Here is a 26,976-nt window from a genome sequence, read left to right on the forward strand (position 1 = left end):
TCCGGGGGTAGGGCCTGTGAGGAGCGGAAGTGCCGTGTGGCGCTCGGGGTCTGGTCCGGGCGGTGGTCGGCAGGCTTCGGTCCCTCGGCCCCAGGGTGCGCGCGGACGGTCGGGTGGGTGTCAGGCGCCTGTGTTGGCCTCGCAGCCATGAACCTGGAGCCGCTGCGGAAGCGCGTCCGGCAGTATCTGGACCAGGTGCGCGGCGGGTGGCCGGACGCTGGGTGGCGGGGCGGCGGGGCCTGGCGGGGCCTGGCCGGGATTGCGCAGCCGCTAGCTCAGATCGTGCGTGGACTGCAGAAGCGGGCTTGGCTTGGGGGGTTTGCATTGTGGCGTTGGAATCTGGCCGGACGACAGGATGTCTCTGGGAGGATTCGCTGTGGTTCTTACTTGGCTGAATATGTGTGAGTCGTGATACATGCAAGCTGTCTCCAGTTAGGACTTGAAACAATACCTAATACTACATCTGCAGCCTCTGCACCTCCCTCGAGTGGACAACAGGGAGTGTTTAAGAAAGGGTGTGTCTCTGGAGTCTCGTCATCGTGACGTCATTTGGGATTTTGCTAAAATGCTTGCTCTCCCGATAGATGGGAAACGGAATTGATGCTAAGTGATTTGGCCAGTTTGTGCTTTGCTGGAAGGCTGCGTGTTAACCAGCAGTCAGTTTTGTGGTTATTTTCTTTGGTACTGAGATGTAGAGAGGATAATGTGGGCCTGGTTTCCACTCCGGGGGCATCTGTTCCGAGCATAGTCTCAGCTCCACAAGGCTTCCTCCTGTCCACCTGTTTGGCAACCCTGTTCTGATTGCATCCTGGGGAACCGAGGCAAAGGCAGTAAGCCCGCGATTAACACTAACCACGACAAATTCATGAGTGTCTTTCCGCTGTCATAGTATTCTGTTAGAGTTGGCTGTAGGAGAAGACTTGCCCATGGTCATTTGAAATATTTGGGAATCTAGTGCGCTATTAAATTCTACTTTGGGGTTCATTTTAGCTTATTGAAAGTATTACTACATAAATGTCAGTACCCTAGAGAGTAGATGACCGCACAATAATCGCTTAAATTATTTACTGTTTTGGCTATTACCTGATACATTTTTTTTGGTAGTGTATGCATTAAACTGCTATCTTGAATTGTATTTATAAAGATCTTACAGTGATGGACTAAAAGTCATACTAGCTGAGCTGTAACATACCAATAATTGATGGGCCTCTTGCTCCATTTTAGAGCTTGCTGTAGTGAGTTGTTGGTTTTGCGGGTTTAGACTAGTAGGTATCTGTTCAGAACTGTGGGAGCAATGGCAATCACCCTGTGTTTGCTTTTTGTATGCAGCAACAGTATCAGAGTGCTCTGTTTTGGGCAGACAAGGTAGCTTCACTCTCTCATGGTGAGTGACATGCGATTTTTACCCCCTAACTAATCTTTAGAAATCTCTCCACGAACCTCTGACCACTTGTGTAATTTTGCCCCTTAGAGGAACCCCAGGATGTTTATTGGTTGGCTCAGTGTCTTTACCTCACAGCACAGTATCACAGAGCAGCCCATGCACTCCGCTCGCGAAAACTGGACAAAGTGAGTACTGAAACTGTGGGCCTCAAAGTGCCCCAACTGTACAAGGCGTCGTTAGGTTCTTTTTATTATTGTTGTTGTTGTTATTATTATTATTATTAATTTTCATGTATTTTACATACCAAGCACAGTTCCCCCCATCTGTGTGTCATCGTGTCCTGTCCCCCCCCCCCAAATCCACTCCTCTGTCTGTCCCCAGTCAGAAAGGGGCAGGCCTCCCATGGGAGTTAACAAAGCATGTCATATCAAGTTAAGGCAGGATCAAGCTCCTCCCCCTGCATTAAGGCTGGGTGAGGCATTCCAGCATGGGGAATAGGTTCCCAAGAGCCAGCTCAAGAGCCAGGGACAGATCCTGGTCCCATTGCTAGGAGCCCCACAAACAGACCCAGCTACAGAACTGTCACCCACATGCAGAAGGCCTAGGTTGGTCCCATGCAGGCTCCTTATCTGTCAGTCCCACGAGCTCAGGTCATCTGGTTTTTTGTTTTGTTTTGTTCTTTATTAATTTTTTTTGCATTTATTTTACATACTTGTTAGGTTCCTATATTGGGTATGTGCTCTGTTTTTGAGTTAATATTCAAAAGAAAACGAGTTTGTTTGTTTTTATGTGAAGAGACAGTTTTTAAATATTTTTTTGTTTTTATTTGTGTGAGTGGGGAGATGAGTGTGGGTGCCCTGTGAGTATGGATGCCTCCAGAAACTAGAAGAAGACATTGGATTCCTTGGAACTGAAGTACCAGCTGGTTGTGAGCTGCCCATTGTGGGTGCTGGGAACCAAACTTGGGTCCTTTGGAAGAGCAGCAAGCATTCCTAACTGCTGAGCCATCTCTCTAGCCCAAGAGAGAGTTTCTCACTCTAAATCTCAATCATTTATTTCCCTCACTTGCCCACTAATCTAATCTCTAAGTTCTCAATATTGTGTTTTTGTTAGTTTGGTTTAAATTTTGCTTTAAAAAAAAATTTTGCTTTTAAATACTATACTTGTTTATATAATCTGTGTGTGTGTGTGTGTGTGTGTGTGTGTGTGTGTGTGTCCATCCGTGTGTGTCTCTGTGTGCAAGCACATACAGACAGGCACCTGAACCACCTGTGGGACTTTGTCCTCCTTCCGTGTGGGTCCCAGGGGATCAGACTCTGGTCCTTGGTCCTCAGGCTGAGCTGTCCTGACGGCCCTGTTTGCTTGTTCTGAGATCAGGTCTCACTGTTTGGCTTGGTCTGGTTTCCAGTTCCTGGGCTCAGGGCAGCTCTGCCTCAGCCTCCTGCATAGTTGGGATTACAGGTGCACACTCCTTGGATCCCCTGCACCTTAACATCTTTATGATGGATATGGGCTAAAACATCTAAGGATTTTTTTTAAAACTGTAAAGGAGAAATACAGCTCTTTAGTTCATGTTTATAGTTTTCTTTTAAAGTATAGGTGTGTGTTATTTTACATATTACATGCACATGTTATACATGTGAAGTGTTTGATTACTTTTTGCCTTACTTTCTTTTCTAGTTGTATGAAGCATGCCGATACCTTGCAGCTAGATGCCACGTAAGTGTGCTCAGTTCATTTATTTGGTGAAAATTTGACTTATATGAGCAGTGTGCATTCTTCATGGATGTGTGGCAGTTTGTGTTCTGGAGGCTGAAGCTTGGTGACTTGGTGGAACATTTCATAAAGAATGTCCTTTTCTTCAGTATTATTTTCTATAAAATATTGATTCTTAATTCATAAAACGCTGATATACATGGAGAAAGTTGTAGTGTAGGCGTTTAAATTTAAATAATGGATGCGGTATTCACTGCCCTTTTAAAGTCTAGAAGCCATAAGTGATGAATGGCTCTTCCGTTCTCTTCTTAGTATGCTGCAAAAGAGCACCAGCAGGCTCTTGACATTCTTGATATGGAGGAACCAATTAACAGAAGGCTCTTTGAAAAATACCTGAAGGATGAGAGTGGTTCGAAGGACCCTTCCAGTGACTGGGAAATGTCACAGTCCTCGGTGAGTAGTGTAGTTAGCACGTTTCAGCAACAGCAGCGGAAGATGCCCGCCTCACACGGCAGAAATCCTTCTACATGTGTATGGTGCATACAGAAGTTAGTTACCTGCTTGTGCCAACTAATGGAAGACTGAGGCATTTCTGACTGCGTGCCAGTTTGAAGCTGTGGTCTCACAGGTGCCTGGAACTGCACACAGTGGGTGGAAACCTCTTCCTCTCCTTTCTGTGTTTTGTGCATATGCAGGGGAATCTTAATTAGCTTTGATTGTTCACAGAAAAGAATTTGTTATTTACTTGATAGCACATAATAGTGTCATTTGCTATGTTTGAGTCTGTATTATTCGTAATTCCACAAAATTGAAACGGACTTATAGTAACAGTTAATCACATACTTAGATTAACTTGGCTCATTACTCTTTTTAGCAGTTTATTGAGATGCAGTTACACCCATTGTAAGTGTACAGCCCGTGGCTTTTCGTGTGGTAAACCTGTGCCAGCCTTACCTCCAGCAACTTTAGGGCACTTTTATCATTCAGAGAGAGCTGTACTACCTGGTTGTTACTCCAGATCTACCTGTCTCCCTCAGCGCATAGTTACGAGGGAGCTGGGATTGGTTACTGTGCTTTTCACTAGGACAGTGCAAGAATATTACACATCTGGGTATCTCTCTCCCCTTCCTTCCCTTTCTCTTCCTTTATTAATATAATGTACTTAGAAGTATGTTAATTTTCTGCTAGGAAATGTGTATATTTCGTATCTTGGGATTATTATTTTTGGGTCTTGTCTATTACCTGTTAGGAATGCATGGCATACTTATAATGCATTGTTTGTTTTATGAAGTTACTTTTTAAAAACACCTCAGAGAAAACTGCCCACGTCTAAGACTCTCTTCCAAAGGCCATTATATTTTAAATACTGATTTATGGATTTTTGCCACTTGTGGCTTTAGTTGCCTGTCGTGAGTCATCAGTGACTCAGTTAGCGTGTTTCTTAAGGTTTAAGGCCTTGATGCGAATCAGACTCCACATTCTCTTGGTAGTAGGAAGCAAGATGACCAGTACAACAGAGGTACCCACATCTCCAGTCCTTACAGAGTTCCATAAATGAGGTGTGTCCCTTCTTCACAAATGAGTAAAGGAAACCAGCTAAGACAGTGATCAGCACACAGAAGCACATAGAACTGTCGGGGCCAGTTTGAACTAACTCAGGTCTCTGGGCTCTTCCAGGCCACTGCTGCTGACCTTGACCAGGAGCTCTCTCGCTGTCTGGGTCTGCTATTCCCTGGGGCCTTCTCATTTGTTTATGCATCAGACTCTGCCTTTCATCTTGGTTTTATACATTCCCTTCTCACTCTGAACACACACAAAGGGATGTGCCTAGAAGCCGTACTTCTGAAGTTACCAAGGCTTCACTGGATAGAGTCATCAGTGCTCAGTGTCCAGAGAAGACACACCAAACAGGCTTTAGTCTAGCCTCAGACTTGCTATGTAGCCCAGGTTGGACTTGAACTTGCAATCCTCCTTCCTCAGTTTCCCAGGTGCTAGGATTCTGGCCTGGTGAGACAATTTGTTTTGCTGCTGTATATCTGTTGGTTTATGCTGCACTTCGGCAGTTGGGATGACACTGTGGACATAGTAAAGACTTCTCAGTCTTTTACTAGTACATGTCTCTTAGTCAAAAGTTAGTTTTACTTTGTGTGTAACCGGTTGTGTTTTCCCAACAGATAAAGAGTTCGATTTGTCTTCTCCGAGGGAAAATCTATGACGCTCTAGATAACCGCACCCTGGCCACTTACAGTTACAAAGAGGCTTTGAAGCTGGATGTCTACTGCTTTGAAGCATTTGATCTTTTAACATCACACCACATGTTGACAGCACAAGAAGGTCTGGGAACTCCTGCGTTGGTTGTTGTTGTTGTTGTGAGGAGTGGTTAATACTATTTAGTTTGCCTTATTTCCGGAAATCTGTGTAATTGAGAGCAGGGTACACAATAGGCTGAAACAGACCTGCGAACTTCCCTAATGCCTTCAGGTACGAAGCACATCACGAACACAGTGTAGTGCAGTATCTGTTGCTGAGAGTCTTGGGGCTGTGGTGTCGTGAGGTCTTTTGAGGAGTGATATGAGGAGGACTTGTAAACCACGATTCCGTGATTTTCATCCTGGCCACACTTTAAATCTCTTCTTTCCAAGTCCCAATGTCAGAGCATTACACCAACAATCTCTAGAGCTGGGCTCTGCGTGCAGTCGATTTAAAGCTGCCAGGACTAACTTACCTCAGGACTGAGAGCCACTGATGATATGTGAAGTAGGTAATTGAGGGAACAGGAAAAACAGAGTTGGTATGGTAATGGCGCTCATACCAGACATAGCCAAAGTAGTGAGTGCTTCGTAAACCACTGGCCTACTGGCAGTTCTGAAGACCTTGGGACAGGTAGAGTTAGGAAAATGGCTGCTGGCATCTAGTAGAGGCCAAGGATCCCGACGACCCACTGCTGTGCTCGGGTGCCTTGCAGAGAGAGCGGCCATGTGTCAGTATTGTCCTCCCTAAGGCCTGTGTTTTCACCTGGCTGATGAAGAGGACCAGCTGGAGGTCTCCTGGCCCGGCTCTTCCGGTGTCCAAATTCTCTACTTTGATTTTCTTTTCTCCTGACTTGCTCTACGTAGATAGCGAACTATAAAAGTATTTTCAATTTGCTGTTTTCCTGTGAGTGTTTTGAAGACTTTTTCTTTTTTTCTTACCATTTTTAAGAAAAAGAACTTCTTGACTCACTGCCTCTCAGCAAGCTCTGTGCTGAAGAACAAGAATTGCTCCGATTTGTGTTTGAGAACAAATTAAAAAAGGTAAAAACCTGAGCTGACATTTCCCTTATGTAAATAACTTCTTTAACATTGGCCTTTTTCTTTTATTAGTTTTGTGTATGTGCACATATGTGCATGTGTGTATATATGTGCTCTTGCCCACACATACAATGGGTGTATGCAGACCTGAGCTGAAGTTGGGGTGTTTTCCTCAGTCACTTTTCCACAGATTCTCTCATTGAACTGCCTGTTTGGCTAGAGTAGCTGGCCTTGAGCCTGCAGCATTCACCTGTTGCTTAGTGCTGGGATCACAGGCCTGTGACCATGCTCAGCCTTTACATTGGTGCTGGGAAGTGCTGAGATCACAGGCCTGTGAGTATGCTCAGCTTTTATATGGGTGCTGGGGAGTGCTGGGATCACAGGCCTGTGAGCATGCTCAGCTTTTATATGGGTGCTGGGAAGTGCGGAGATCACAGGCCTGTGAGCATGCTCAGCTTTTATATGGGTGCTGGGAAGTGCGGAGATCACAGGCCTGTGAGCATGCTCAGCTTTTATATGGGTGCTGGGAAGTGCGGAGATCACAGGCCTGTGAGCATGCTCAGCTTTTATATGGGTGCTGGGGAGTGCTGGGATCACAGGCCTGTGGGCATGCACAGCCTTACACACGTGCTTGGGATTGGAACACAGGCCTCATGACTGCACAGCAAGTGTGTTGTGCCCAGCCTGATCCAGTTCAAAGAAATGGTTTATTAATGTAGCATTTGCCAAAATAGTCAGATTATTTAAATATATGAAAATGCTTCCTGAGTAGCTGTTTTCTAAACTTGTATGTGAAATATTTACTACTACGGAACTCTGATGAAATTGAAAAGGGAAACTTCCTGAGAGGAGAACTACTAGAACCCGAAGTTAACCATGTCTCATGCAATGTCTTCACGTCTTAGATAAAACATGGACTCATTCTGCCTTTGCCTTTGTTATTGTTCATTTTATGTATAAATTTCTCTGTTTCAGTATAATAAGCCCAGTGAAACTGTCATTCCTGAGTCAGTAGATGGCTTGCAAGAGAATCTGGATGTGGTAGTGTCTTTAGCTGAGAGACATTATTATAACTGTGATTTTAAGATGTGCTACAAGCTCACTTCTGCGTAAGTATACTCTCTGTTTTTGTGTAAGAATGTGTGGTTCAGTCCATAGCTGTCTAATTCACAGATGTGTGCTCTGACAGTCTCATATTAGTTGTTGATAGTTGAAGTGACCTTTACCATTTCTAGAGTACTGAACAAGTTGCTGTATTTAAAGAACAGGTTACAGACACACAGTTACTGATATGTGTAGGCTTGCTATAGTCACTTGGGAAGAATATACATGTCTGTCTTCCCAAGTCATTTACTGACTCGGGAATGACAATTTCCCTGGGCTTACCCTACTGAAACATAGAAATTTATACATCAAATAAACAATAACAAAGCAAAAGGTAGAACCAGTCCATGCCACCCAAGAAGTCATAGTTTGAAGATACCATTGTCCCATGGTTTTGTAAAACTTGCCAAGTGTTACCATTGGCTCTAACAGTTCTCTGTCTTGCATATTCCTAGCTAAACCATCTCCTCCACATACTAGTTTTCCATTGTACCTCTTCAGACATCTTAGCTAAATTACATTTTAGAGATTTTTGTGGCACTTTGGTTTTTTCGTTTTTGTTTTTTAATTTTTGAAATCACAAAAATATTAGTCAATAAATACTTGCAATCTATTTTAAAATGTATATGATATATTCTTTTTAACTAGTTAGACTATGTATTAAAATTCTGTTGATTTTAGTATAACTGGAAAGGCTAAAGTTTATTTTTATTCTTTCCAACTGAACTAGTTGATAATTTTTATTTTATTTTATGATAGTGGAGATTGATCCTAGGACTTGTTCATTTTTGGCAAGTGTTCTGCCCCTGAGCCCCAAACCTTTATATTGATACAGGGTCTTACTGAGTTGCCCAGGCCGGCTTTGAGCTTGTGATTCTTCTGCCTTAGCCTCTTGAGTAGCTGGAAATGTAGGTATGCACTGTGAGGCCTGGCTTCCCTTTCCTTTATAACGTAAGCATTGCTCTAACCAAAGTGAAGGGTTACAGGTTGCAGCATCATATGTGACGTAACAACTAAGCCTGGTGGGTGATGAGGATGCCACCCTACCGCCCTCCAGGGAGTAATGTGCTGCTTCCACTTTCAGAGTGATGGAGAAAGATCCTTTCCACGCAAACTGTTTGCCCGTGCACATAGGAACTCTCGTGGAGCTGAACAAAGCAAATGGTGAGGACTTACATCCCCAGTCCCATAATCTTACCAGCTGAGAGTGACCTCAGCCTCCTGATCCTTCTGTCTCTACCTCCCAAATGCTGGGATTATAGGCATGTGCCACCAGGCCAGGCTTTAATGAAGGAAAAAAAGAGCATTCTAAACACTGAAATTTTGTGTTACAAACCCTGGCTACTTAAGATACAGCATAGCGGAGCCCCACAGCAGGAGTAATACCATCGTCAGAATGACTGGTGATCTGTCTCCTGGCAGAACAAAGTGTCCCCATCTCCCTGCTTTCTATTTCCTTTTCTCAAATGTAATTTGTGGTTCAGAGTGTATTAGCTTCATTAAGTGTCAATTTTGACTGTTTTCCTTCCTGTCTTGTGTGTGTGTGTGTGTGTGTGTGTGTGTGTGTGTGTGTGTGTGTGTGTGTGTCTGAATTTTTGAGACAGGGTTTCTCTGTATAGCCCTGGGTGTCCTGGAACTCACTATGTAGACCAGGATGGCCTCAACCCCAGAAATCCACTTGCCCCTGCCTCTCAAGTGCTGGGGTTAAAGGCTCTGCACTGCCTGGCTCCTATCTTTTTTGTTGTTGTTGTTTCTGTGATAAACACGAAGGTTTGGATAACAGTTTGATTGTAGGTGACTGTGACACTCCATCCCAGCCTGTGGCATGAGATGCATGAGTTCTCAGATGGATGTTTTAGACGAACCTCTGCCACACCTTAAGTGCTCAGGTGGGGCGACTGTGCTCATGTGACCCACCATGTACCCTTAGTCCACTTAGACAGTCTCTCAGCTAGTGCTCAGTGCCTGGATTGGGACTGAAGCAGGGTGTATGCCAGGTGGATTTGCACTAGAGGGAAGAAGGTGTGAGGTTGTTGCGTGAGAATGGTTTTATGGGTGGAAGGCCACAACTGAAATTGAAATTATTCATATCAAACTACATTTTTTTCCCTTTTTCCTAAAACAGAACTTTTCTATCTTTCTCACAAACTGGTGGACTTATATCCAGGTAATCCTGTAAGTAGTACAATTTTTTTTCTTGCCTAAACTTTAAGAAAATATTTTGCTAATATATGGATAGTAGCTTATATTTTTAAGTTCAAGCAAGTAATGTTTATGTTAAAGCATTGAGACAGAATCTTCTTGAGATAATAGCAAACGGCTTTAATGTCTTTCCCATGAAGGCATTTTTACTTACGTTAAAGCAATAATTTAGAGTAAAAACTTTTTCTCTGATTATAGAAGTATACATAGTCCTTTAATATGCTGTACACAAAATTCTGAGTTCACCACATGCTTCCCACTCCTAAGGATATAACTGTTCACAGCCTTCTGTGTGCATGTGTGAATCACCACTGAGCTCGTGTTGATTGCTCCCACACCTCCAGCGTCAGAATAGAGAGCTAAAGAGTGGGAATCAGAGGCAGGCAGGAAATGTGTCCGTGTAGACAAAAGCGGCGAGCAGAGACTGAGCCTCAGACAAGAAACCAGTGTAGGGGAAACCAACTAACTGAAAATCAGAATCCAGCTAGAAGGCAAGGGAGAGCCAGGGTCAAGCCAGAACTCATAGGCAGGTGCGCTTAGGAGCTTGTCCTCAGTAGAAGCCACCTTGAGAAACCTGGAGTATCTGTTCTTACACAGGCCCTCGGTAAATGTATGTGTGATCTCAGAGAATCCCTAATTCAGATGAAAATATGTGACCTGGGAGCATCTAACCCACCCTCTGTCTAGCCTACCTTATTAGATTCCAGTTCAAAGTTAAGCGTCTTTGGTTATAGTAAATATTGAACTTTTTAGGTATCTTGGTTTGCAGTGGGATGTTACTATCTCATGGTTGGTCATAAAAATGAGCATGCCAGAAGATATCTCAGGTATGAATTTGTTTTCTTCTTCTCTATGTAGTGACCCTCAGAGAAGGGAATTCTCGCTCATAAGCTTTCATGCATATGTGTAGGTGTGTTGAAAGTAGTGAGGATGGATAAATACTTCCTTGGACCCGTTCCATTCACGTGCATTGTTTATTTGTATGAATGTCCATTGGGATGCGGTGTGGGGAGATAAAGCAGTGGTCCAGGCCTTGCACTCCAAGAGCTTAGATGTGTTTTTAGATGTGTTGTTTTATTTGTAAATGAGAACAGGAAACAGAATGATTTAGTTTGAAAGGCTGTTGTCCTTTACACTGTCAGCCTTAGCTTTTGCTAATAGTGAAAACACATTCGACTCTGAGTAAGTTAGGGTAACGCAGTGTGACCGTGGAGTAAGTGGGTTCCGGGAAGGATCTGCTGTGGTTTCGGCTTATCTTGTCCCAGGGTGCCAACATGGCACCTGGCTCAGAACAGGCCCACATCACGTGGCCATTGGTGGCACCAGTGTCACCCCGGTCACAGAGTGGGCTACTGCAGGAGTAGTATTTGTAAGCTGCACACAGTATGCTAATGAGTTCAGCTACATTCTCTGAAAAAGCACAGGACTCCTAAAGTTCCTTAGAATGTGTATATTGTCTTAGTTTAGCTGCATTAACAATCATCCGTGTTTGTCCTAAAGTTCCTTAGAATGTGTATATTGTCTTAGTTTAGCTGCATTAACAATCGTCCATGTTTGTTAGTTTATTCACTTGATGTCATTAATGTTTTGACACCATCTACTTAGAAAGCTAAAGTTGGAGAACAAATACAGTACTGAATGTTGATTTTGTTTCAGCAAAGCTACCACACTGGAGAAGACCTATGGGCCGGCCTGGATCGCCTATGGGCACTCCTTTGCTGTGGAGAGCGAGCATGACCAAGCCATGGCGGCTTATTTCACAGCCGCGCAGCTGATGAAAGGGTACGCACCTCACAGCACCTTCACCAAATGCCAGGGGAGGGCTCTGCTTGTGAAGTGAGGCGAAATTTCCCTTAGGAAGATTAGTGCCATTTGGTTCCTGAATTAAACAAAATGTCGACACTTGTCCCTTAGGTAACAGTCTGTATTTATAAAATAACTGTGGCTATGGAGGGAACAGGATTCTCTTCAGTCAGTGCAAGAAACTAGGAAATGAGACCAAGGGGAGAGGTGAACTGGGGAGCCCCCCACCCCCTTTATTTACATGCTCATGAAGAATGGGAGTATTCATAGTAAAATCAGGATGTCTTATCTGTTACCGAGTTATTTGGTGTGTCCTGGTTGTGCTACAAACTGCATTTGCTGCTATTTGAGGTGTCAGGATTGTATATGCAGGATCCAGTGATGGTAACTCTCTCCCTCCAATTTCTGGCGTTTTTGCTCTATGTATTCTGAATTTCTGCTGGTTTTTAGGTGTGGTGTAATTACTGAGTTATTTATCACTACAGATTGTCCCTCCTCGTTGTAGCTAGAGTTTTCCTGCCTTGCCCACAGTCAGGACAAATCTTTGTCACCCGCCGGTCCCACAGCCGCTCAGACCCAACCAAGTAAACACAGACACTTACATTGCTTTCAAACTGTAAGGCCGTGGCAGGCTTCTTGCTAACTTTTCTTATATCTTTAAGTAACCCATTCTTGCTTCTTATACACAACTAGTATCTTTACTTCTTATGAGCTTATTACTACTCTATACCTCGCCCCGTGGCTGGTGGCTTATCGGCGTCTTCACATACTGCTGGTCATGGCGGCGGCTGCAGCACAGTCCTTCTGCCTTTATGTCCTTTTATTTCTCCTCTCTGCTAGTCCCGCCTATCTTTCCTGCCTAGCCACGGCCGATCAGGTTTTATTTATTAACCAATCAGAACAACTTGACATACAGACCATCCCCCAGCACAGCCAAGTGCAGACCATCTCAGACACCTGCACTCAGGCCCATGGTCCTAATCATCCTCTATGCGGACCTGCTGGGTAATGACACAAGGAACCCAAGAGGGGCTCCCACAGGACATACAGAACATCCCACAGCACCTCGTCCCTGGTAGCGTTGTCTGAGGGTCCATTTTATCTGGTACTGTGGGCACACCAGCTCTCTGATTTCTTGCTTTCCCATCCTTTCAGGTTCCCTTGTAGTTCTGTGAAACTGACTGGTAGTTAGGGAGCTGTGTCCCTTGTAGTCTGTGAGTCAGTGTGTCTCTTGTAGACAGCACACAGCTAAGTCATTTTGAACCAGCTGTCTGTGTGTCTGCTGTAGTGTGTATTCCGTTTGCATGTGATGTAATCACTGGGAAGCTGGACTGTGCTTTCTGCCTGTCGTGTCTTTGTTCCTGCTCCGCACTCCTGCTTCCTTTTGTTAGATACTTCCTGTGTGTGCTTTACTTCTTTACAGTCACATCCTCAGTGACTGTCGGGTGGGCGAGCGAGAGACTGTCACTGCCCACCTCCTGTGTACTGTGGCTGTCATTCAAGCTATGTCTCACACCATACATTACCAAGGCTTGGAGTTTTCTCAGGTGTCTTTCAGTCATATTGAAGAGTTGCAAGTACATTTACACTGCCTTCTATTTGCCACTGTGGTTACCTCTACCAGACTCACTCAGTTTTGATTGTAAATACAAGTTACTGGAAGCGTCCCTCTGTTAACACGTATGGAACTTGCTTTAGTTTCTCCAGTAGATCTACTAGTGATGGATTCTCTCTGTTATGCCTTGTTCTCGTGGCTCCTTCTACCTATTTAAATGTGTTCATAAACCCTTTTAGCAAAGGTTTTTTATTTCATTTGTTGTGCTTTTCGATTCCAAAATTGCTGTTTGGTTCTCTGTTACAGTTTCCATTTTGGGGACCCTGAAGAGATGGCTCAGCACTTAATTTCTCTTGCAGAGACCCAGATTCAGTGTCCAGTACCTACATAGCAGCTCACAGCTGCTTTTAACTCCAGTTTAGGGGAATCTGATGTCTGTCTGCTTTTGGCCTTCACGGCTCTTGTACACATACATACACTCAGTCACCGACATATATAAATATATAAAATTAATTAATTTTTTATTGCTATTCTTTGATGGGGCATTGTTCTTATATTTTTCATTAATTTTGCAACATAATTTTATAAACATAATTCTTTGAATATTAAGCTAGCTTATTTAAAATATTGTCTTTTGTTTTTTCAAGACAGGGTTTCTCTGTGTAGTTTTGGTGCCTGTCCTGGATCTTGCTCTGTAGACCAGGCTGGCCTTGAACTCACAGAGATTTGCCTGGCTCTGCCTCCCAAGTGCTGGGGTTAAAGGCGTGTACCACCGCCACCCAGCCTTAAAGTATTGTCTTTTCAGTCCAACATTTCATCTTCTCTTAGGATGGTTTCTGTTGACTGCCTTCTTTTCCTGTTTGAACTGTACTTTAGAATTAGAAAGAAGTAAATGATAGGATGTAAAACTGACAAATTTCCATTGCATTACAAAGTTTTGATTATTGAATACGTGAAACTTTCAAATATTTTCAGGTGTCACTTGCCAATGCTGTATATTGGACTAGAATATGGTTTGACCAATAACTCTAAACTGGCTGAACGATTCTTTGGCCAGGCTCTGAGCATTGCCCCAGAGGATCCCTTTGTCATCCATGAGGTTGGAGTGGTTGCCTTTCAGAATGGAGAGTAAGTATCAGAGGCCTCAGCCCTTGAGTTGGCTCTTTGTAAGTGGGGCCTGGTCCCTAAAACCTCACTGACTAGACTTGCTCACAGTGGATTTTTATTTTTAGATTTAAGAGGCAGGGAGGAATTCAAAAGTAGAAATTCTCTTCTTGGAGTCTCTTAAAACAGTACACTATGTTCTGGTCCTCCTTTAATATGAGCTGCCACAGATTCCAGTACCCACGTGTGGCCTGGAGGCCCCACATAATCTTTAGTCGTCTTGGTCAACTAGATGTTCCATTCACACATTTGAGAAAGTTTTTCACATTATCTTGTGATTAATTATTGTTAGGACAAAAAAATTAGACCACTTAGAGTAATCCAGTCTCTAGTTTACTCAGAGTAGCTTTTCTGTAGCTTGAATATCTGTAGAATAAGCAATTTGGAGTCATACTCAAAGAGAAAACTACACGTTGCATTATATATTATACATCAATGTAAGCACAGATCTTCATTGTTGTGTTCTAAAATTTAGGTTATGGGGTTATGAGAGGTGGCTCAGCAAATAAGAACACTTTGCTGCCTTTGTAGAGGACCAGGGTTCAGTTCCCAGCACCCACATGGTGGCTTACAACCATTTGTAACTCTGGTCCAGAGGATCCAGTGCCCTCTTCTGACTTCTGCAGGCACCAAGCATACATGTGGTGCACTTACATACATGCAGGCAAAACACTTAGACGCATAAAATAAATAAATCTTTGAAAGTTTTCAGTTAGGTTATGCAGGTATTCTGGAGAGGGTTTATGACTTTAGAAATAAGGCTTATCACTGCATGTCTATGAGTGCCTGCCTGCATGTTTGCATGTCACATGTGTTCCTGCTGTCTACGGAGGCCAGAGGTGCAAGATGGGTGGGAGCCACCTTGGGGGTCCTGGGAATTGAACCTGGATCCTCTACAATAGAAACAAGTGCTCTTAACTGCTGAACCAATTCTCCAGCCCCATGGAACTTTGGAAGTAAATAATATCTAATGTATTTCCTCCTCAAATTTCACAAGTACTTTTTCTGTAAATTGACCTACAAAAATCCCTTGTTCCCCAAAACCAATACTCAAAGTGATTTTAACCTTAACACATGGGATGTGAAAAGCCCAAGTCTCCTGGAATTTCGTTCCTGGCTGATCTCACATAGATTATGCTCAGTGTTTTTTTTTTTTTTTTTTTTTTTTTTTTTTTTTTTTTTTTTTTTTTTTGTAGTCTGTTTAGCGCTGTGGTTTTCAGTGTTTTTGTTGCTAACTTTATTATCTAAAATAATTTCCAAACTTACCGCTGCCTTTGGTGAGACCTAAGCAGCCATCATGTGCCTCCAAGGGAATGTGCACTAGCCGAATGGTAGGTGGGTGGTTGTACTATTGGCTTAGGTTCAGTGTTAGTGAACGGACAGTATATGTTAAAGAAGGTTAGTCATTGTTTACAGTCTATATACCACTGATTACGAGAATGGACTCTCTCCCCTAAATCCTGAACCTGTGTGATGTTAATATCATACAATTAGCTATTTGTCTGGCTCAATTTTTTTCTTACTTTCTTGTTTCTTTTGCATTAAATTTTTTTGAGTTATCGTAAGTGATGAGTTTCATTATGGTATTTTGTGTATGTGTGTCATTGTACTTGTTTTTATTCATGGATTATTTTTAGCAGTTTCCATGTTATCTACTAGAGATATTCAAATTTTCCTCAGTGTTTATCCTTGTGATTTTAAATAACTGTTACCCCCGCCCCCTTCTATTTTAGATGGAAAACAGCAGAAAAGTGGTTTCTCGATGCTTTGGAAAAAATAAAAGCAATTGGAAACGAGGTATTGTATGTGATACCTGCACAGACACACATAGACACCCCTGACCACAGTTACTGTGGGACGTGGGAAGTGCGGGCAGGCTTCTCCTGGAAGAGAGCAGCCTAATGTTTGACCCGACAAGTAACTGACAGTGTTAGGCTTATCAGCTGGCGTTTAGGCCTCAGAAAACTGAGCTCGGTTCTTAAAGAGCAGTTATTGGGTGTGACAGGGCAGCAATCAAAACACACAAGGTGGGTTTGTTTTTAATGATTTCTGATGGTTGGAAATGCTGGTCGTGTATTTGACATTGCTTCCTAGAGCTTCAGAGAGCCTCCTCTTTGATTCAGTAAGGAATGCAGTTTGCCAGGAGCCCCACCTGGGTAGAATTAGGTGTCACTCAAATTCAGGCCTTCTATTGTCTTCTTGAATTAATGCGAATGAATTAACCTTCCCAGTGGTAAGGCTGTGCACACACTGGTATTGTTCATAAGTCATTATTTTAAATGGAAGCCTGTATACCTAAGAGATGTGCATGTGGCTGCTCTTCTGATTTCTAGTTTCTTTAACCGGTCTTTCTAGTCTTACTCTGTCAGAGTTCCACACCCTGGTTTTAATTTGTACATTTGTGCTCATGGACTCCCTTCTTCTGCGTTTGTCTCTCTCTGACAGACACAGCTTCATTGGGCTCCACCAGGGACAGTCTGCCTGTCCCCATAGGTTGAGCTCTCCTTGCTTTGGTCTTTTATTGTTTATCATTTGAACTCACAAACATATTTCTGTGTGTTCCACATGTATGTCTGTAAAGCATGTCTTTTCCTCAACTGAGTCATGGATAGTTCTGAATAATACTAGTGTTTTTGTTAGAGTAGGTTTGCCGCTCACCGCATCCCACCTTTGAGACAATTAAACATCTTGCCGTCCACTGGTCCAGCAGCAGTGACATCACCTGGAGCTGGTTACAAATACAGCCCTAAGATCTGTTAATACAAGTTACAGTTTTACCTACGCTCTGAGTAGAGTTTCATGGATAAGAAAATTTGAGAAGCACATTCCTGAGCCACTCCTAAAAATGTTTTTTCTTTCATAGGCAGTTTGCAATCTTACAGAAACTTAAGTATAAGAGCATATTACAGTTGAAGTACCAGCATGCCAATTAAAAGCTATAAGAAAGGAAAATTCTGTTTTGCTTTAATAAGAAACTGTATCAGGCTCAGCACTCGGGAGGCAGAGGCAGGTGGATCTCTGTGAGTTCGAGGCCAACCTGGTCTATAGAACAAGATCCAGGAAAGGCGCAAAGCTACACAGAGAAACCCTGTCTCAAAAAACAAAAAAAAAAAAAAACCAAAAAAAGAAAGAAAGAAAGAAAGAAAGAAACTACATCAGATGATCAGCTGTCAAGCTAGCTAGAGAAACACTCATACCTAAGAGTCTCAAAAGGATTTTTTGTTTGCATGGGCTGAGCTCCTAAATCTCATCCTCAAAGCATTGGAAAAGGTGGCCCAAGTCCCTTTGTTTATTTGCTAAAATGTGTTTAATAAGTACCAGCCATGAGCATGGAACTAAGCATCAGATACAATAAGAACTATTTCCATATTTCCTGCCCTCAGATCCACTAGAAAATACAAGTAGGTAATTTGCAGCAGTAAAGCAATATGATTGAGGATATGAAGATACCACACGCAAGGGTTGTTACCCAGATATGACAGTGTCCAGGAAGGGTTTGGGGTGTGTCACACACCCCATCCTTGGTAAGTAGACATTAGCTAGACAGAAAGAAGGAGCAATGTATTTCTGAGGCAAAAATGGCATATGCAAAAATCTAGCTGATTCATTTTGTTTTGGATCTGACATTTCAGAGGATATCAAGAAATGGAGCAGGAAGGTTAAATGGGTGTTTAAAGGCCTTGAAAATGGTGTTGGAGAGTTGGCAGATTATCCTGGGAAAAGGCTAATGTGAAGTTTCAGAAGAAGAATCCATTGCTAAGTTTGTAGGATAGGTGCTCAGGCCAGCCTTCTGATACTGGGAAGCCAAGGTTTACACAGTAGGAATTGTGCCTGCCAAGTAAACTGAACAAGCTCTGGGGAAGTCTTAGAAAGGCTGGGATGTCCTGTTCCATTGAGTGGCTGGTTGGACATTTGGGATGAGCTTGAATGACCAGGGAAAGATAAATTGATAAGGCACACTGAATTGGAAGTGCTGTAACATTTCTAGTTAGAAATATTTAGGAGGCAAATGGCTGTACAGATCCAGGATTTCAAACTGAGCTCTGGGTGGCAAATGTCTTTGGCATGGGTGGACTTGGGACAGCATTGTGCTAGTTACGGTAAAGTGCTAGGAAGTCTCAGCTGATAGTGAAGAGAATCGGATGATCCAGCCATGCTGCCCTGCAGTGGAGGAGGCGCTTGCCAGGGATGTGAAGTGATTCCGTACAAACAAATTAGGCTGAACAGTGACGTGGAGCTTGATGTTGCTCTGTTTTAGGTAACAGTTGACAAATGGGAACCTTTGTTGAACAACTTGGGGCATGTCTGCAGAAAACTTAAGTAAGTGAAGTAGCACATTTTCCGTTACATTCTTTGTGACTGAAAGTTGGTTTATTTTGAACGGCCTCTCTGTGTTTTTATTCCATGCTGTCCTCCAGTCCCTGTACTTGGCTGCTCAAATGCAGCAAGCACCATCATCCCCTTTTCCTGCTTCAGTTGTATGCTTTTATTTTAGAAACATTCAGAAGTATAGCCATGTCTTTGTTTTTCTTCCCTTACGTTAAAAAACTTCAGTGTTCAAAATTAATTTGGAAGCACCTGAATGATGAAGTCTAATTAAAACCATACCCATATTCTGGCTTTGTTTCTCCATACGTTTCATGATATAATAACAGATGACAGTTAAAATGGGTTCTTTGCCTGGAAATGCACTTCAGTTAATAGAGTGCTTGCCAAGCATTCAAGAAGCCCCGGTTCGCTTCCCAGCCTTTCATAAAACCGAGCTTGGTGACCTGTCTGTAATCCAGTCCTAAGTAGGTGGAGACAGGCAGATCCAAAGTTCAAGGTCATCGAGGCTACATTGTGAGTTGGGGGCCAGCCTACAATACATGGGAGGGGGGCTGTTTTGTTTGAAGTAAGTCTTGGGAGCTCTAGATTGTTCAGCAGCTAGCAAGTTTGCCAGCTCTGCTGACACACATCTAACACAGGTGATCTCCGGGACTCGGGGTATGAGCCAGGAGGATTGCCACAGGGTTAAAGGTCAGCCTGGGCTATAGAGCGAAACTGTCTCCAAAAACCAGACACATGGAAGCGGCTTTGAAAAAGGCTGGAGTAGGGATACCCCTAAAAGTCCTTATGTAATACAAGAGTCTTGCCGCTAAAAATAACTGAAATACAATGGTGGAGGTTGGGCGGGGCAGGGGGGGTTCTGTTGGAGAATTTCTTTGAGTATTGACTATGCGTTGAAGCTCTAACATTTCCCAGACTTTCACTAAGTGTGAAGCCTTTACACAAAAGATGTTTACAGAGCAAATATTACAAGAACTTCGGAAAATGCTATTCCAAGTAATTTATATGTTAAAAGTGTGGTACTTTGAATGTAATTGGCCCCCATAAACTCAGGGAGTGGCACTGTTAGGAGGTGTGGCTTTGTTGGAGGAAGTGAGTCACTGCGGGGGCGGGCTTTTGAGGTCAAGCTATGCCCAGTATCTCAGACCACTTCCTGTTTCTTCTAAGTCAAGATGTAAGAACTCTCAGCTCCTTCTCCAGCACCATGTCTGCCTGCATGCTGCCATGCTCCCTGCCATGGTGATCATGGACTGAACCTCTGAAACTGTAATCCAGCTTCAATTAATTATTTTCCTTTATAAGAGTTGCCATGGTCATGGTGTCTCTTCACAGCAATAGAAACCCTAACTAAGACATAAAGCAAAACTCTTCTGGTTGTTTTTGATTGTCTGGGTATAGAAGGGTTATATATCAGGAAATATTGGTGTGTGGTGAAGCTCAGTCTGAGAGTCAGGGACTTTCTGACTGGTGTCCCCCTCATGTGGCACAGAGGACAGCTGTTTTATGCTGGAGTTTCTCTTCCAGCTAAGGGGCATGCCAAGAAATGAGTGAATGAATGACATTCCAGGAAATGAATGAATAAACAAACAAGCATCCTGATTTGTTTTGTGAAACACGAAATAGCCTTGGCTGTGCGGGAACTCACTATGTAGACCAGGCTGGCCTCAAACTTAAAAGATCTGCCTGCCTCTGCTGCTTGAGTCCTAGGATTAAAGGTGTGTGGCACCATACTCCACAGGAAAATGTATTTTAAGATGTTGAAATCTATAAAAGTAAATATGGATTAGTTAACATTCTAGACTATATCTCTGAGGAAAGTCTGTGGATTCACAAAGACAAATAGGATTTTTTTCTTTTTTTTTTTTTTTAAAGATTTACTTATTTATTATGTATACAATGTTCTGCCCACATGTATGCCTGCAGGCCAGAAGAGAGCACCAGATTTCATTATAGATGGTTTGGAGGCACCATGTAGTTGCTGGGAACTGAACTCAGGACCTCTGGAAGAACAGCCAATGCTCTTAACCTCTGAGCCATCTCTTCAGCCTGACAAATAGGAATTTTTTAATTAGCTCTTTTATTGTACCCAATAATTATTGTCTTCCCTCCTTCTCCTCTTCCTGTGTCCTTTTTCAACAGAAAATATGCTGAGGCGTTGGATTACCACAGGCAGGCACTGGTGCTAATCCCTCAGAATGCATCCACCTATTCTGCTATAGGATACATCCACAGTCTGATGGGCAACTTCGAAAATGCTGTGGACTATTTCCACACAGTACGTCTTTAACTTACTTACATCTTACTCTGAATATGGTTAATATGTGCTCCTTGTTTTCAAAAGATCTTTCCTAGGCAACATATTACTTATTTACAGGTTTAAACTTCTTTAGTAACCCTGTACTTATTCTTTTCTCTGCAAAGAAAGTATGCATATTTTATAGTATTCATCAAATTAGTAGTAAATATGAGGCTGGTCCTGCATATGCACTAAGGTATTTGTCATTCAGTCTCATCTGGGTTTTGTCCAAGGAAGAAGAGCAGAAATTCCCATTTACATAAAAGCCTTTGAGAACTCCTTGTCTTCCTTCTTAGAACTTGTACAATTAACTCCGTGTTCCCTTTGGAGATGAGCAAAAACACTCCAAACATTTATCACAACAAAGAGTCTTGTCTTAGTTCACATACCTTACTTCATGAAGATCTGGAGTTTGAGGTAGTTCTTTTTTTTTTTTTTTTTTTTTTTTTTGGTTTTTCAAGACAGGGTTTCTCTGTGTAGCTTTGCTCCTTTCCTGGAACTCACTTGGTAGCCCAGGCTGGCCTCGAACTCACAGAGATCCGCCTGGCTCTGCCTCCCGAGTGCTGGGATTAAAGGCGTGCGCCACCACCGCCCGGCTGAGGTAGTTCTTTTTGAAGGTCCATAAAAAAGAGGGGGAGTGATAAACTGAGCTTTAATAAATAAACACAATGACCTCAGAGGGAAAAAAATTATCATAATCATCTCCTATCATTTTTGTACTCTTCTGTACCTAGTCGTTAAGTTTTTATTGGCACTCTGGTATATGCATTACACACACGCATACACACACACACACACACACACACACACACACACACACACACACACAAAATGAAGTAAATGGTTTCCGTCTTCAGCCTAGGCAGGCGGTGTCATTTCATCCTTGCACGATGTCCTGGTGGCAGCACACCTAGCTCTTCTTGAGTCTGGGTTTCACGAGCTGCCGATACTGTTTTGCAACTCTTATAAAACGCTCTCAGATTGCTGACTTGTCAAGAAAAGGTTTTAGACAACCACACAGTTCCTAGGTTACCCTTACATAGTCTTCATGTGGTCTTCTCCCTCCTGACCACGAGCTACACCCTTCCTAGGCGGGGCACCCATATTACATCTGTGCCTGGTCATAGCAGCAGGAGGTACTACCAGCTGTAAGACACCATGGTTTAGAAACGTTAGAATTTGAGACCATGTGGGCCTTAAGCTCAGTTCACTAATGATGTTTGGAGAGACAGTAATGTATGAAGCAATGCAATATTTCTTCTTTTAGTTTTTTGAGACAGGGTTTCTCTGTAGCCTTGGCTGTCCTGGAACTTACTCTGTAGACCAGGCCTCAAACTCATAGAGATCTACCTTCCCTCTACATCCCGAGTGCTGACATTAAGGGTGTGCACCACCTGGCTACAGTATTTCAAAGATAGATTTGTTGGTGTAATAGGTTCATAACTGGTCTTTAAGGATCAAGTAGCAATTTTCAGGCTACATGAAGTCCTAAAGTTAGCCCTATGGCTATGGGACTGAGCTTACCCTCAGAAAGTTTTATGATCTTACGTGATCTTTTGAATGTATACATTTGAATATTAATGTAAGTAGCCAATCTTTAATTCAGTTAATGCACAAGGTTCACAGAACTCTGAAGAGACAAGAGTGGAAAAGTGTGATGAACATCTCTGACCCTCACCTGCTGTTAGCAGTTACCAACTCATGCCCAGTCTTGTAGTGAGGTACTCACCAGTACCTGTCTGCCCTGTTCTGGACCCCTCAGAATGCTTCGTGAAAGTATTTGCTAACAAAAGGGAAGGGGTAACATTTTAGTAACCATGCTTGGTCTCTTTTGGCAGGCTCTCGGTCTTAGGAGAGACGACACGTTTTCTGTTACGATGCTGGGTCATTGCATTGAGATGTACATTGGTGATTCTGAAGCTTATATTGGTAAGATTAAATCCTTCTCCTGGCAGTGTGTTATACTCTGTCTGTTTGGTCTCTTGAAATCTCACCCAGTGTTCGGAATTTAAGGAACTTACTTGTCAGAATAGTGCAATATGAGTTAGTTGCTCATTTCAAGTTGAGTACTTGCTATACATAGAACATTTGTGAAACATGGTGTACCAAAGAGTCAGTCTTATTACATGGTAGATGAGGGAATCACAAAGATGTTACTCTACAGCAAATGAATGACTTTATTCTTGTTGTTTTATAATACAGAACACAACATAATAATCTACATGTTAATGGAACATTAAGATACCTTTTATTTACTAAATAGTGATTTATAATACTTTGAAATACTTTTATAACGATAAACAATAAGACAATTTTAAATACAATTGCTGTACTTGGCACTTCTTTAGGAAGAAGTATTGTGAGGTCAGGAGAGCACATTGAGGTTATATGTTAGGATCTGGACCTGGGGGTAGGTAAAGATTTCTTTAAGAGACTTTAAAGAGGGAAACATGGAGAGGGGGAAATGATAAATTGAGCTTTAATAAGATGCAGAACTAACACCATTACAAGAGAGAAGGGCATGCCAGTAACTGAAGGAAATGACTCACAACACAGCGTATCAGAAAGTTCACGTGTGGGCCGAAGGTGCGATGCCCCAGCGTGTGGAGAACCTCGGGTGACTGTCCAGGCAGCTGGCTGTTTCTGTCATAACTCATATTTTTTGGAAGTCGCTTGTTTGCACTTCCTGTTTTACTAGGTAATACTATTTCCTTCTCTGGTCTCTGAGGGAGTTGAAGATTAGATAGTTATATTTTCCCTTGTTAAGAAATTTCAGAAAAGAAACTCACTAAGAGGTGTAAAGTGTATAAATTTGAAAGACATCATAAGATAGTTTTCTGTTGGTAATACAAGATAGGATAGGAAGTGAATTAGGTACATTTTGGACTCACCAAAATAGGATAGATAACGGAATATTTTCGCTGAATTTGTCAAATGCAAATGGACTAGACATTGTTGATGTATTTATTGCTTATATATATTGTATATAGTTATTGTACTTGTATATAGTTTTTTATATTAGTTATAAATTTTTTATTAGACAAAAAGGGGGAAATGTGGTGATATTTTATTTGTGCAACCCAATAAAGTTTATCTGAGGATCAGAGGAAAAAGCCAGCCACTATATTAAACATAGAAATCAGACAATGGTAGCACATGCCTTTAATCCTATCATTCGTGAGGCAGGGATCTGTCTGGATCTCTGAGTTCAAGGCCACACTAGGAACAGAGCCTTAAATTCCAACACTAGTTAACCATAAAGGTTCAGAGGTCTGTACAGACAGACAGAAAGTGACAGAGCTAGGCAGGAAAAGGAAGTAATGATGTAGCTGAAGAGAGACAGCAAATGAGATAGCAGAACAGAAAGGCATATAGGCATGGGTATACAGGAAGTAGGGCTCCTTTGGAAGCTGAGGGTCGGTAAGGTGAGGTTGGCTTGTGTTTTTTCCTATTCCTCTGATCTCAGGTTTTAACCCCGGTATCTGGCTCTGGGTTTTTTATTTAATAAGACCATTTAGAAATTTGTCTACATTCATATCTAGAATAAAACAAAAATCCTGCAAGAAAAAAATGCGTTAAAAATGGGCAAATATGCTGGAAGGGGTAGTAGTCCATGTCTGTAATCTTACCACTTGGATTGCTGCGACAGGAAGATAAGATGATGCAGGTCGGCTTGAGCTATATACACAGTCTCAGATTCCACTGTGTGTATGTGTGTGTGTGTGTGTGTATGTGTGTGTCCATCCGTCCGTGTCCTGCCCATGAAAAGGGGCAAACACTGGAAGAGTGGCATGTAGTTAGGAAGCACATTGAAGGTATTCAGCAACACCTCTTACCTGGGAATGGAGCTGCTGTTGACATAAGAGGCCACCATGCAGCTTCCAAGCAGCTAGTGCTTTTAACCACTGAGCCATCTGGACAGTGTTGGTGAGGATGTGGAACAACTGACATTTCTGTGGTTTTGATTATGGTAGAGACAGGAATGAATAAAATCTGGAAAACTATCCAGTGTGTTGCCAAAGTTACCAGTTAAATGTTGCTGAGTAATAGGCTGCCCACATTCAGTGGTTTAATCAACAGTAATGAATGGTTGAGTTCTGTGGGTCACTTGAGTGACCTTCTCCTGGGCATTCTGGTTCATTATTCATGTGGCTGTGGTCAGCAGATGTATGACCGGTTCTATAATGAGCTCACCAGTGGGTGGAGGACCTCAGCTGGGACAGCCAAGTCCTGAGATTTTCATCCAAGGCTACTAAACAGTGTAGGTGCTCTCCGAGATTTGAGAAGGAATTTCAAGACCTTGAAAGTTGCACATCACACTCATCATACTCTGTTCATCAAAACAAACCACATAATTAATCTCAGTCACTGTTGGAGGAAGGCTTATCGGAGGTCAAGGATGCTGAACTCTATACATTTACACACACACACACACACACACACACACACACACACACACACACACACCCAAGACCCAAGGTAAAAAGCTTACCACCAGTAGTAGGCATCCCCTGTGACTTTGGGGGGGCATCTGAGCTCTAGCTTCTATGTCAGACTTTTTGTTACTGTGTCAAAATTACTTCATAGAAACAATTCAAAATTACTTCATAGAAACAATTCAAAATTACTTTATAGAAGCAATTCAGAAAAGTTTTATTGTGATGCGGTTTCAGGAGTTCCAGCCTAAGGCATGAGGAAGCAGAGCAGATTACAGCCAGGAAGCCGAGGGAGAAAATGCTGTGTTTGCTGGCTTTTTCCTTCTCTCTCCTCTCCTGTCTGAGCCCCTAGCTGAGGGGTATTACTGCCCACATTCAGAGCAGATCCTCTGCTCTTAACTATTCCTCCTAAACCTGCCTTTACAGATACACCTCAAGTGTACTTTAGAAATCACTGAGGTATTTCTCAACACATTCAGGTTCCAGTTATAATTTATACTTACTGTTTTTATTTTAGGATGTTTATGTCATCCTCTGCCAGAGTACCTAGTCTTGAAAGCTATTAGTATAAAATGCATAATGTTTTCAGTTATGTCAGAAATTACTGAACCTAATCTATCTGATTAGATTGGCTCAAATATATATTAATCTTCATGTTTTTATAGATTTTGATATAGCTTGACACTATATATCAGTTTCTATGAGGGACTGCCCAACATGGTTTAAGGAGTAGAGTTACACAGGCTTTGGGAATTGTTAGCTGTGGAGCCATGGAGCCAGGAAGGAGCCATGACTGCATGTGCTTTGAGAATGTCTCAGCATCTCCGTTGAGAATGGTGGAGATGAAGAAGGAAAGGAGAGAAGAAGAATGGCATCCCCTTCTGACCTGTGTCCATGTTCTTTAAAGTACAGTTGGGCTTCAGTGGCAGTAGCGTAACTGTTAATGATGGAACTTCACGTTTTCTAATTATGGTGTTTCTTTTCAGGAGCAGACATTAAAGACAAATTAAAATGTTATGACTTTGATGTGCATACAATGAAGACACTAAAAAACATCATTTCACCTCCGTGGGACTTCAGGGACTTTGAAGTAGAAAAACCGACCACAGAGGAAGCAGGACTTGCACCTCTGGAAAACGCCAATAAAACTCCAGATTCCAGGCCTTCCTTGGAAGAAACCTTTGAAATTGAAATGAATGAAAGCGACATGATGTTAGAGACATCTATGTCAGACCACAGCACTTAACTCAAGACATTGGTCCCGGACCTACCCCCCCACACCACCCCACACCCCACACCCTGCCGCGTGCTATGTAGGTCAGTATTCCCTTGTATCCATGCTAGTCTTAAGAATTTCCCGCTTCCTAATGTGAATCCAAACTACATCTCTATGTTGAGGACCAGTGGCCTGAATTAAGAGATGGGATAGCACACGTTGACAGCAGATGTTTGCTGATCTTGTGAACCTACAAAGTAGTCATACATAATAGAATAAAGATAGCAAACTGTTCATTGTGTCTTTTTCAAAATAAATTCATACTTTGAAATAATTTTTGAGAAGTTTCTAAGATAGTAGAGTTTATCAGTTACCTTTCTGTTGCTGTGATAAAATCTTATGATCAGGGCAACTTACTGAATGAAGAAAGCTTATTTCTTACAGTTTCAGAGGGCTGAGTTTTATTGAGACAGGGTTTTTC

At 42.4% G+C, this 26,976-nt stretch overlaps 1 protein-coding gene across 3 annotated transcripts; it reads left to right on the plus strand.

Moving 5' to 3' along the window:
• On the plus strand, window positions 1-26,789 carry Cdc16 (cell division cycle 16). Of its 3 annotated transcripts, none has more exons than XM_028881241.2 (18): window positions 1-195; window positions 1,330-1,384; window positions 1,472-1,569; window positions 3,065-3,103; window positions 3,413-3,553; window positions 5,275-5,434; window positions 6,302-6,393; window positions 7,366-7,499; window positions 8,579-8,658; window positions 9,620-9,669; window positions 10,450-10,523; window positions 11,353-11,478; window positions 14,030-14,182; window positions 15,952-16,015; window positions 18,477-18,538; window positions 20,687-20,822; window positions 22,682-22,772; window positions 26,266-26,789. In XM_028881241.2, exons 1-18 carry the CDS (start codon window positions 148-150, stop codon window positions 26,523-26,525), a joined length of 1,863 nt encoding a protein of 620 aa, XP_028737074.1. In that variant the 5' UTR covers window positions 1-147; the 3' UTR covers window positions 26,526-26,789. The 3 variants fall into 3 exon arrangements, with proteins under 3 accessions (XP_028737074.1, XP_037067504.1, XP_028737075.1); XM_028881242.2 differs by lacking the exon at window positions 1-195 and adding an exon at window positions 274-401; XM_037211609.1 differs by lacking the exon at window positions 1,330-1,384 and having other exon boundaries at window positions 27-195.
• Window positions 26,790-26,976: the final 187 nt, after the last annotated feature.

The sequence above is a fragment of the Peromyscus leucopus genome, chromosome 17, assembly GCF_004664715.2.
Source record: "Peromyscus leucopus breed LL Stock chromosome 17, UCI_PerLeu_2.1, whole genome shotgun sequence".
Taxonomy (NCBI): Eukaryota; Metazoa; Chordata; class Mammalia; order Rodentia; family Cricetidae; genus Peromyscus; species Peromyscus leucopus.